At 46.0% G+C, this 12,053-nt stretch overlaps 1 protein-coding gene across 1 annotated transcript in view; it reads left to right on the top strand.

The window, feature by feature from the left end:
- The window catches only part of Igf2bp2 (insulin like growth factor 2 mRNA binding protein 2), a 100,773-nt gene extending 98,216 nt beyond the window's left edge, over window positions 1–2,557 (top strand). The window contains exon 15 of the mRNA XM_021209951.2: window positions 701–2,557. Within this exon, the coding sequence (XP_021065610.1) occupies window positions 701–793 (93 nt within the window). The 3' untranslated portion in view covers window positions 794–2,557. The remainder of the gene's footprint in view (window positions 1–700) is intronic.
- The last annotated feature ends 9,496 nt before the right edge of the window (window positions 2,558–12,053 follow it).

The following is a 12,053-nucleotide window of genomic DNA, read 5'->3' as shown; positions in this document are numbered from 1 at the left end:
CCCCCCCCCCCCCCCCGGCAGAGCGGCCGGGTGCCAGGTTTCACCGTGGAAGGTTAACACTCAGAAAGGGCCCCTAGTTTTCTGTTGCTCTCTTCCCTGCCTCCCCGGCACACCCACCACATCACTGCGTGCCTTTGCCAGAGAGGCCAGCACTGCAAGTGTCTTGATGGGTTTGCCGAGTGGATTTTGGAAATAACTGTGACCCTCGAAGAGCTCTTCTCGTGCTTGTAGGCAACTTGCCAGCTGCTTGCTGACCTAACCCCTGCAGTTGCTGCCTGGGTCAGTCTCGTAGTTCAGCCGTGAGCTCCAGATGTTCAGGCTATGCCTGGGCCCTAGTCTCTCCTTCCTTTCCTGATGTTTCTAGTGCTTTGGAAAGGCGAGTGGGAACATAGCCGAGCTCAGCTGTGAGAGGCAGGGCCTTCGGCCTCTCCCCCCATCGCTGACCCCTGTTGCTGCTTCCTGGTCCGCTTACTGTGAACTCTAGGCTGCTAGTTCCTCCCCCTCCCCCCTGCGTGCCCTGCGTGCCCTGCGTGCCCTTGTACCCTGCAGGCTTGGGGTGATGTGGAAAGGAATACTGCCCTTGACTGCCCGGAGTATCCAACTTTTCCTTGCCCAAGCCCTAGACCCTCGGTTTCCTCCAGGCCCTCAGAACTGGCATTGTTTCTTCCCTGCGCCCTCCCCTCCCCTCTCTCCGCTGCAGACTGCGCAACGCAAGATCAGGGAAATTGTACAGCAGGTGAAGCAGCAGGAGCAGAGGTACCCTCAGGGAGTCGCCCCACAGCGCAGCAAGTGAGGCTCCCACAGGCACCAGCAAGCAACAGATGAATGTAGCCCTCCCAACCCCTGACAGATGAGACCAAACAGCCAGCGGATCGGGAGCAAACCAGAGACCATCCCGAGGAGTGCGCAGTCTGCAGAGCAGCCAGGACCTGCAGACCTCTACACCTCCTGGGATGCAGGAGGGCACAGGGAAGGCCGGGTTCTCCAGAAACACCGCTTGGCCTGCCCCCAGCTTCCCCTGGCTTCTGCAGGCATAACAGCCATCCACTGCCCATCCAACTCAGATTCTCCTCAGCTCCCAGGACGCTATCCCTTTCCGTTGAACTAACATAGGTGAACACGCTCAAAGCAAAGCAAAATTCCTAGCCGTTTCTTTGTTGTGGAAAGTTGTCTCTGTACATGTTATGTACATAGCAGAAGGGGAAGGGTGTTATGAAATGTGGCCTGTGGGTTACACAGGGCGCCTGCAGCGTTAATATATTTTAGAAATAATATATCAAATAACTCAACTAACAACAATTTTTACTCAGTGATTAATTTTGTTTTCTTTTTGAAGAGAAAGCAGGCTTTTCTAGACTTCAAAGAATAAAGTCTCGGGTGAGGTCCACTGGTATAGAAAGGAACTTTGAGCCACCCACACGAAAAATTCACTTGGAGGGAAATCTTGTCAAGGACACTTAATGGCAGTTGTGGGTCACCTGTGTCTGTCAACAGAAGGGATACCGTCCCTGAGGAGGGGCCCTAGGCCCTGGTCACCCGTTTCTCCCATACACCCATCGCTCAGCTCCACAGGTTTTAAACTGGTTTTGTTTTGTTTTTTCTTTTGTTTTGCATACTGCTATATATTTCTGTCTCTCTCTTTATCTCCCTCCCCACCTTCCTCCGTCCTCTTTACCTGAAATTCTTTTGAGTCCCTTCATCCTTTTTCTGCTCCCCATATCTATGCACCCCACCCCCCATCCCCCCAGGCAAAGCAGTGCTCTCAATACCGTACCACACACAAGGAACAAACGCGAACCACACAGACCAGCCTCAGCTTACACTCGGTTACTCAAGCGAACAAGAGTCGGCGGTACTTGTCCTAGCGTTCGGAAGAGGAAAGCAGGAACCCGGCAAACCAAGCAGCCAACCAAACAAAGAAAAACTCCACAAGGAAAGAATGTACTCTCTCTTTACATCTTGGTATACAAGCCATCAACACTTAGTGAAATTCTTTCTTTCTTTAAAAATTTAAAGCGCAGGAAAATAGCAATTTATATGAGGTTGTTGGCCCAGGGCGTTAAATTTACAGATTTTTTTTTTTTTTAAATGAGAAAAACACACAAATAAAAGCTACCTCAGGTGTTTTTTACCTCAGCACCTTGCTCTTGTGTTTCCCTTAGAGATTTTGTAAAACTGATAGTTGGAGCATTTTTTATTTTTTTAATAAAAATGAGTTGAAAAAAAAAAAAGATGAGCTGCCAGCCCCGAGCAGGCGGCAGCCCAGGTGTGCAGCAGCTCTTCTGTCTTCCACTAGCCAAGAGCCTACATGGCCTTCTTGTGGACAAACCTAAAAATGTTTATTTTTAAAAAAATGACAAAGAAAAACAGAGAATATTGGAACCGTCCTGAATTTCAATAGGGTACGTGCCGTGAGGGCTTTTGCGCTGAAGGATGACCACGTCCTGGTTATGTGAAGAAACCATGACACTACCAGACTGCGATGCCGGTTTCCTCTACTGCAAACAGTGTTCTGTGACAAAAAAAAAAAAAAAAAAAAAAAAGGAAAAAATATATCCAAGCTAACAAGATCCTGGTGTCTCAGTGTCTTATTTTCTGAGTGTTGGGTCTCCCGGAATGTCAGCTAAAGGTTTGGGGGAATAAAAGGTGGGCAATAGGACTGGACAGCTCCTTGGCTACCCAGTTCTAGGGGAACCAGAGAGCCATCGAGCAGGTGTGCAGGCCGCCCATGCAGCCTCACCTGAAACGCATTGTGGCTGGGTTCCAGCCTTGTGGGCGACTGAGGTGCCAACTAGAGGGCAGACTGCGTGGCGGGCTGAGCCTGGGGCTCGGTGACCCTCAGCCTTCCTAACTAACACTGTGGCCCTTTAGAATGGTTCCTCATAAAACCATTTTGTTCCTACTTTGCTACTGTTAGTTTGGTTTTTTGTTTTGTTTTCAGGTTTTTTGTTTTGTTTTTTATTTTGTTTCTGAGACAGGGTTTCTCTGTATAGCCCTGGCTGTCCTGGAACTCACTCTGTTCCTGCATAGCCAGCAGGAACACAAACTAGAAGAAAGTGGGATTTGCTTTGCTTGTTTTAGTTTTACAAGGTCCTAGTGTCCAGTCCTAGCAGACGTGGTAGTGAATGTGCACTATTCTGCCTGGAGGCTATCTGGGCTCAGCCTCCCAAGGGCAGGGAGTTCACCACTGTGCCTGCTAGGGACAGGTGTCAAAAGACACTTGACAGCAAGAAGCTACTCAGTGTTGGACTGCCTAGGGGCAGATTGGTTCTAGAGAGAATATCCTCTTAAGCCACCATTATTGAGGCCTAGACCTGCCTGGACCATCTAGTGAGATTCTTGACCTCAAGTTGAAAAATAAAGTCAGCGATCACCTTTATAACCCCCAGGGTTAACTCACTTCTGAAAAATAAAGTAAAAAGTAAACAGGCTCAGCTGTAGATTCTGAATTTTTTTTTCTGATATTTATAATGGGCTATGATTCCCCCCCCCAAAAAAAAAAAAAACATAGAGCAAAAGTTAAGAAGCAAAATCAGCCGGGCGTGGTGGCACACGCCTTTAGTTCCAGGACAGCCAGGGCTATACAGAGAAACCCTGTCTCAAAAAAACAAAAAAAAAAACAACAAAAAAAAAAAATCAGTTTCAGGTGTCTTTATTCTACCCAGTTCCAGAAGGAAAACAGGTTTTGAAAGTGGTCAAGGTTTTTACAAATTACTAAGTTCCTTGATAGTTCAGTGCACACTGATTACTCTCTCCTCCATCCCCTCTTGCTCCCCACCCCCTTGTCCACTCTACATCTTCCCCTCCAATCTCCTTCACTTTGTATCACCATGGCTTTGGGGTATCTATTGTAACCTGGTGGGCTCAGCAGTGGATATACAACTAAAGACAGTGACTCCTCCCCAAGAGTTTATCAGTAGCCAGTCCATCCCCACCCAGGATGGAACGCAGGCAGCCCCAGCCCTGGGTGCTCCTGGTTGCAATGGTTCTGTTGTGCCTGGGGAACAGTGTGTAGCAACGCATCCACATTCACTGCCTCTGTCCACAGGATAAGAAATGGAAGCACCATAGATGTCCATCAACTGACATGGAAGTGAGGTGTACATGAGGCTGGAGGATGGCTCTGATTAAAGCACTTACTGCTCTTTCAGAGGATCTAGGTTTGGTTCTCAGTACCCACAAGGACTAGTTCCAAACTCCCTGTCACTGTAGCTCCAGAAGATTTGACAACCACTTCTGGCTTCCTAAGGAAACCCATACATAAGGCATACACTCACAAACACATAAGTAAAAGATAAAGGTTTTTTTAAAAATTAAAATACACTGAATTTTATACAGCTAAGGTTTTTTGTTTTTGTTGGTTTGGTTTGGTTTGGTTTTTGAGACACTGTTTCCCTGTGTAGCCCTGGCTGTCCTGGAATTCATTCTGTGTGTGTGCCCACTCAAGGCTGAGTGGAAAGTGTATGGCAGCTCTCCCATGCCTGACAGACCAGAGAATAGGTAAAACTCTGGCGGGGTGTGGGTCTTTCTCCCCCCTTCCCCAGGGCCCCCTCCTTTTTAGTTCCCAACAGCTCTGTAGACCAGGCTGGCCTTGAACTCAGAAATCACCTGCCTTTGCCTCCCAAGTGCTGGGATTAAAGGCGTGCGCCACCACTGACTGGCTATACTGTTGTTAAGAAAAACAAAACTATAAAACCTGCAGCTGAATGAATGGAACTGGGAAAAAGGTTGTATTGAGTGAGGTCACACAGCCCCAGAGAAAAAAACCACATCCCGTGGTCTCTCTCACATGCATATCTTAGCTTTGACTCTTATTTACTTGTAGAAGAAAGAAAGAGTGGACCTTGGAGAACAGAGGGATGGTGACTTGAGGGTAAGAAATGGTAGGACACAGGTGCTAGGAAAAGAGGGGAGTGTCCGGTGCTGAAAGGAATATGCAAGGGGGTCTCAGGGAGACAGAAATGAGGGGTTAAGGGATGAATGAGAAAAGCCATGTGAAAACTTACTACCGTATAACCCAATTACAAGATGCAAACAGTTGCGAGCAGACACCCGAATGGGAATGCCACTGCTCCTAGCAGAGATCACTAAAACTCCCTGGTGCTAGGTGTGGGACACTGTCTTGGGATTGTTAAGCCTGTCCATGGAGAATAGAGACAAAACCCACAATTCTTGAGCCAAATTCGAAGCAGGATTTGTTAACTACTAGCCAGGACCATGGACACTGACTGGCAAGGTGCATGCCTGGGAGTCCTGGAGTATGGTGCTGAGTTACATTAGTCGGAGGCTTATGAAGGCTCTACCACCTTCAGCCAATGGGGGGGGGGGGGGGAGCATCCATGCGGATGGACTTTCTGCCTACGTGCCTACTGTGTATGTGTGATCAAGCGCGTCCTGTGTAGTGAGGACAATCACACGTGTACAACAGTCCCCAGCATTCTGAGTACTTACCTGTTCCTGGTGAAAGGAGAAAGTCAACTCCACGAGGTTGTCCTCTGACCCCCACACACTCCACATGTATACAGTAATTAAAAACAATTAAAAACAGGAAAAAGATTGACTCTTTCAGAAAAGATTGCTGCAAAGTGCTCTTTACCCAAAACTCATTTCCTATTGGTAGGCCCTCAATCTTACTGTATCTTAGAGACCCTTATTGAAAGAAGCTTCAGGGCCTCTCCCATGCCTGCCCATTAAAAACTGCCTGTCTTGTCGCTCTCCCCAGATTTCTGCTGTCTGTTAACTCCAATGTCTTAGAGCAGAGCAGCTAATCAGCTTTTGTTAGAAACAGAACAAGTATTTCAGGTTTTGCCTGTGACGGTAGAGAGTAATACAAGATGCTACCTTCTATGGGACTGAAGAGATGCTCAGTGGTAAACACACAGCTTTGCAGAAGACCCAGGTTCAATTCTCACTATCCACGTGGCAGCTCACAGCTATAACTACAGTTCTAGGGGCTCCGGTGCTCTCTTCCAGTCTTTCTCTATAGATGCTGCATGCACACAGCACACTGATATACATGCAGGCCAAACCAACCCCCCCCCCATACACACACACAAAAGCAGAGGCGGCTAGCCAGGTGATGGTAGAGCACACCTTTAATCCCAGCACTCAGGAGGCAGAGGCAGGCAGATATCTGTGAGTTTAAGACTGGCCTGGTTTACAGAGTGAGTTCCTGGACACCCAGGGCTGCACAGAGAAACCCTGTTTTTGAAAAATCCAAAACCAATTTTTTTTTCAGTGCCAGAAAAAATTTATTGCTCAAAGGCGGCTTGTCACAGACTCCCAGTTGTCATTCTTACCCGCACGAATATGCAAAAAAGCGAAAGACTCCTTTCCCTCAGATGATCTGTGTGAGAGTCACATTCAACATAAGTAAGCATATTAATTAAATGCTACAACCCTGTTTTGCTTTTATATTCACTAGGGAGAACACTATTGCCTCTGGTGATAATTATGTAAACAATTTGTGTCTTTCAAATCAACAAAGTAGAGTTAATATGGTACGCACCTCCCCCACCTCTCCCCTGATTCCTTATGATGGAGTGGGGGGGGGAATCATACCTTCCTCTTCATGGAATTACATGAAAAATGTCCATGGATGTGCTGGGAAACATGCAAGAAGTGTTACATACACATCATATGACTGCGACGTGTTAGAAATCGTCCCAGTTTCACCTAGGTCGTCTTGAGTCACTCACTGCCACGCAGGTGTGAGTCCTATGCTGATAGGGAGAGCTGAGTAAGTGTGTTTGTGTATGGAAAACCACCCTCGGAGAGTTTATCGGATGGATCCATTTGTGAACGAGCATCACGGGAAATGTCTGTGAGGATGTCATTGTCAAGAGAACAGGGGTCACGGGAGCAGCTTGGATGTCAAAGCTTGGAAGGCTGTGGTAAGTGGGGCCGTGTTTGTGCTGGGTTTGAGGATGAAGACCACTCTAGGGATCCGCCCACAGCTTCAGCAGGCCCATCACCAGCCTGGTGGGTGGTACTCTGCCTCTTCAGGCTCTTGGGGGCGGGCAGATAGAGGTTTGCTGTCAGCGTAGGGTCTCATCCCCAAGTACTGGCACAGCACTGTCCAGAGTTGGACTCCCGTCAGTGTTCGATGAATTAGCCACTGGACCTTATTTACAGGGTGTTCCATCTCCTGGTCAGTTGGGTCTTCTATTGAGAGAACACCTGGTAGCTGAAGTCGTCGGCCTGGATCCAAAGATGGTATTTCTGCCTTACTCTCTGGTAACGCATAATCAGAAGGGTTGTGGCCCCTGCTACCACCAGAAGTGCAGCTGCTGCAAGGAGAATGATGTAACCGGTCCCCAGGACTGGCTTTGTACATGCCTGCGCACCTTCAGTCCGATGGAGGGGCGCCCAGGTCATCTGGTGTAAGGCTTCACTGCTTCTCAGCAACCGGAAGTCGTTGCAGCTCCAGAGTCACAGTGCACTGAGGGAAGCCAGACTGAGAACTCAACTCAGACGGGAACCTGGAGCCAGGAGTTGACACTGAGGCCATTTCTCCTTTCGATTTCCTCCCTCCAAACCCTCCCATACACCCCTCCCTGCTCTCCTTCAAATTCTTATCTTTTTTTTATTTAACTAATTGTGATTTGCATGCATATATGCATATGATATATATTACAACCAGCTCGGTCCATATAATTTGGCACCGAACAACCAATTTTTGTGCCCTTCTCTGGAAAAGGCGACCCCGCTTTTCAGCCTTCCTCAGTTGTCTGTAGTTCTCTGTGTAGAGTTGAGGCCTTGTGGGCTTTCTCTCCGGTTTGGCATGGTCATTGGTGTCTTCCTTGTCTAGCTCGTGTTTGGGGACTCATGCTGGGGAGACTCTATGGATGCAGTTTTTTATATTACTGGGAGATACAACCCCCACAGCAAACTAAAAGATCCTCTGGCTCTTACAATTTTCCACGCCCTCTTCCACAATTGTCCCTGAGCTTTAGGTACAGGAGTGTTTTGTAGCTGTATCCATTGAGACTGGGCTCCAAAACGCTGCTTGTTTTCTGTAATAGCCTCTATATGATAAGGAGAAGTTTCCTTGATGAAGATGAGAAATACACTTACCTGTGCATATAAAGACAAATGATTACAGATTCTTTTATAGAGGTTATGATAGTTTAGTGACTCAGTGGTTGTCAGTTCCCTTCCAATAACCACGATTTCCCTAGCACAGATTAGCTAACCATGTTTCCAGTGCCAGGTATGAACAGTGTCTTATTGAGCTTGCCCTAAGGTCAATTAGAGAGCTATTGGTTACCACCAAAATATGTGCGCCACTACTGTATCATAGGGCTTTGCCCTGCTGGTCACTGATGCTCACAGGTGTTCTAGCTGGGTGGGACTGTTGGTTGCGTCCCTCCTTTAGAAGCTTGCACATAGGCTTCTGATACCAGGAAAGCTAGGCCTCAGGGAGGAGAATTTTCAGGTCTGTTCCAGCTCATGGATCTCTGGGCCCTGATTCTGAAGTGCATAGTGTCTTCAGCAATAGGTACTTACTTACCTTCTAGCCCTGGGGAATAACCATGGGTAACCACATCAGGCTGTGTTTGTTTTAGGAGTCTCTTAGCCCTGGACAACAACTCAAAAGAGGGCTTCTCCTGAATGGTATTGGGGCTTTTGTTGGATGGACTTTATCTCTTGGAGGGAATAAAATTGATGTAGATGAGAAAGGTTCATTAAAATGTATATGTATGCTTATATACCAAATTTCTCATATTATGGTTTTTTTAAAAAAATAGTTAATAGTACAATTCCTTGTGGCTTTATTTAGATGTCCTTACTGGTTTTTGTCTGTCTTGAGGGGGATGTTTTTTGTTGTTTCAAGACAGGATTTCTCTGTATCACTCTGCCTGTCCTGCAACTTGCTCTGTAAACCAACCTGGCCTCGAACTCAGAGATCCATCTGCCTCTGTCTCTGCCTCTGCCTCCTGAGTGCCGGGGTTAAGGATGTGCACTGCCATCGCCAGCACCCCCGCCCCACCTAGATGACCTTATTGCTATGTTCCCCACCTACCCCTCCTTCTGTATTTACCTCCTCACCAGACTCTAAAGAACCTGACCTTCCCATCCCCCATCAGAGCATTTGTATCCTGTTATCCCCTTTCCCCTCTCCCAAATCTTCTGCATTATCTCCCTCCCCCTCCCAAAGCAAGTCCCTTTTCTTTCTTCTATCATATCACCTGTATCATGTCACTCCCCGGTTCCCACCTTCCATCTCTGTTTTTAATCCCATTCCCACTCCCTAAGAACTCACCCCACACATACACACCTACCCATTTCCCTGATCAAATCAGTGGTATTTTGTTAATTCCCTCCCTATCTTGGCAATGATGCTGCTCTGCTTTCCTATAGGCTCTATCCTTACATCTGAAGATTTGGGGCTGGGAGCCTCCAACAAGAGAGACCACATGGTGTTTGTCATTCTGGGTCATTACCTCACTCAATATGATTTTCTACTTCCATCCAGTTGCCTGCAAAGCTCATGATGTCATTTGTTTTTACAGCTGATTAGTATTCCTAGTGTATATGTACTGCATTTCCATTATCCATTTATCTGTTGAAGGACTTGTTTCCAAACAATAAAAAGCAGAAGGAAGGAAGGAAGGAAAGGAAGGAAGGAAGGAAGGAAGGAATTAATATAATTACATCATTCCATTCCTCCTTCCTTCTTCTCTCTACAAACCTTTGCATGAATTCCCCTTGCTGTTTTTCAGATTCATGATTTCTTTTTCTTTAATAGTTTTGGTGGTGGTGGTGGTGTGTGGTTTTAGTTTCATGAACTCCCCCTTTGTCAATTGTTGGCCTTAATTCTTGGATAAATGGAATCCTATTCAGGAAGTCCTTGCATCTGTATCCTGTAGAATACTGCTTGGGTTTTCTTCTAGTAGTTCAACTGTGTTTGATTCATTTGAAGTTAGTTTTTCTGCAAGGTGATGATATGGGTCTTTGTTGCAATAGCCCTGGGGCTATTTGTAATTTGATGATAAATCCATTCTCCTGGGAGGGGCTGCAGTGAACAAGGAATGAGTGGGCACTCAGGTGATTTACTGTCATCATTCTTCCAACCTTAATTTGTAAAATAAAGGTGAGAGCCAGGGATTGGGCAGATAAAGGGAAACTGGAAGGTGGAGAGGGAGGGGGAGGGGGAGGGGGAGAGGGAGAGGGAAGAAACCTGGAGAAACCGCAAGGTATAAGGGGTCTCATAGATGGGGAAGATGGTAGTGTAGTGGTAGAACTGCCCAATCTAGGTGCACAGCTTGTATTTATATTGCAGTGTTTTCATTGCCAAAACATATTTGGGTTGGAGAATTACTGCAACAGGTGTAATTTCATTCTTCTGCATGTAGACATCCAGCTCCCCAGGACCATTTGTTGATGATGCTGTCTTTTCTCCAGGTTGTTGTCTGAGTCTTAGTCAAATATCAAATGGCTGAAGTTACATGTGCTCATGTCTGGGTCTTTATGTCATTGTTGTGCCAACATTATATTGTTTTTGTTACTCTGCCTCTGTAATGTATCTTATGATCTGGAATTGTAATCCCTCCAGCATCCTTCTCTTTGCTCAGGATTGTTCTGTCTGAGGTCTTTTGTGGATCCATGAGGATAACTTTTTTCTATTTCTGTGAAGAATGGGATGGGGATTTTGACTGGGTTTGCATTGAATTTGTAAATGGCTTTTGGTAAAATGGTCATTTTCACAGTTAACTCTACTAACCCATGAACATGGGGTATCTTTCTATTTTCTAGTGTCTCCATGTCTTTCTTCAGAGGCTTAGAGCTTTTATGTAGACATCTTTCCCTTCCATGGTGTCTTAATTAGGGTTTCCATTGGTATGAAGAGTACCAGGACCAGGACAACTCTTTTAAGGACAGCATTTCATTGTGTAAGACCCCCAACTCAATTTGTTTCTTAGACCCCAACTCAATTTGTTTCTTAGACACCTAAAAAGAGTTCTTTGTTCTTTTGCCTTCAGCCTGAGTTACTAATTACCTCTGGAACTGGCTCATCTTAAACTCAGACTAGTGCAGGAAGCCTTATGTCCTTCTACCTGACAGCTAGAAAAGTGATAACAGCTGGATGGCCCGCCAGGCGCCTGCTTTCTGGTATTAAAAGCCAGGAATGTTTACCAAAAGATAGCTTATGACCCCTATGCCATAAATGAGCTATACAGCTCCTCCGGAGAAAAGCTGTAAACTCAACCTTCTTTGTGAACTTCCCCGACTCCTTCCTTATTTCTTTCCTTTAAAAGCCCTCAGTTGAAACAGCTCAGAGTCAATCTCCTATGAGCTTGTCCTCAACATGTTGATTTTTCCTGATTAAACCTTAAGCATATTGCATCAAGAATGGTTTCTCTCAAGTTATTGGGGCAGCGGTGTCTCATCCTGGGACTGGAGCGAGGATATCCACTGGAACGGGGGTCTTTCAATTGGGGCTGGCTTACAGTCCATTATCTCATAGTGTGGGAAGCACAATAGCATGCCGGCAGATGTGGTGCTGGAGTAGCTAAGAGTTCTACACCTTGAGCTGCAGGCAGCAAGTAGATTGTGTCACTTGGAGTGGCTGGAGCATATGAGACCTCAAAGCCCACTCCTGCAATGACACATTTCCTCTAACAAGGCCACATCAACTCCAGCAAGGCCATTCATTCTTCCTAACTCTGCCACTACTATGGACCAAGCACTCAAATACAAGAGTCTATGGGGGTCATATCCATTCAAACCACCACACGTGGTTATTGTGGATGCTTCTGTATGCTTGATGTTAGTATAGAAAATACCAATAGAAAACTTATTGATTTGTGCAAGTTGATTCTGTATCCTGTCATAGAGCTGCATTTGTTTATTTTTATTTATTTATTTATTTATTTATTTGGATTTTTCGAGGCAGGGTTTCTCTGTATAGCCCTGGCTGTCCTGGAATGCATTTGTTTATTGTTCCCAGAAGTTTTCTGGTAGGTTTTTTGGAACCTCTAATGAATAGTAAGTATCCTATTGTCTGCAAATAGGAATAGTTTGACTTCTTTTCCTTTTTTTTTTTTTTT

This window comes from Mus pahari, chromosome 12 (genome assembly GCF_900095145.1).
Source record: "Mus pahari chromosome 12, PAHARI_EIJ_v1.1, whole genome shotgun sequence".
NCBI classification, from domain to species: Eukaryota; Metazoa; Chordata; class Mammalia; order Rodentia; family Muridae; genus Mus; species Mus pahari.
Note: the sequence above shows the minus strand (reverse complement) of the source record. Positions and strands in the feature narration are given on the sequence as shown.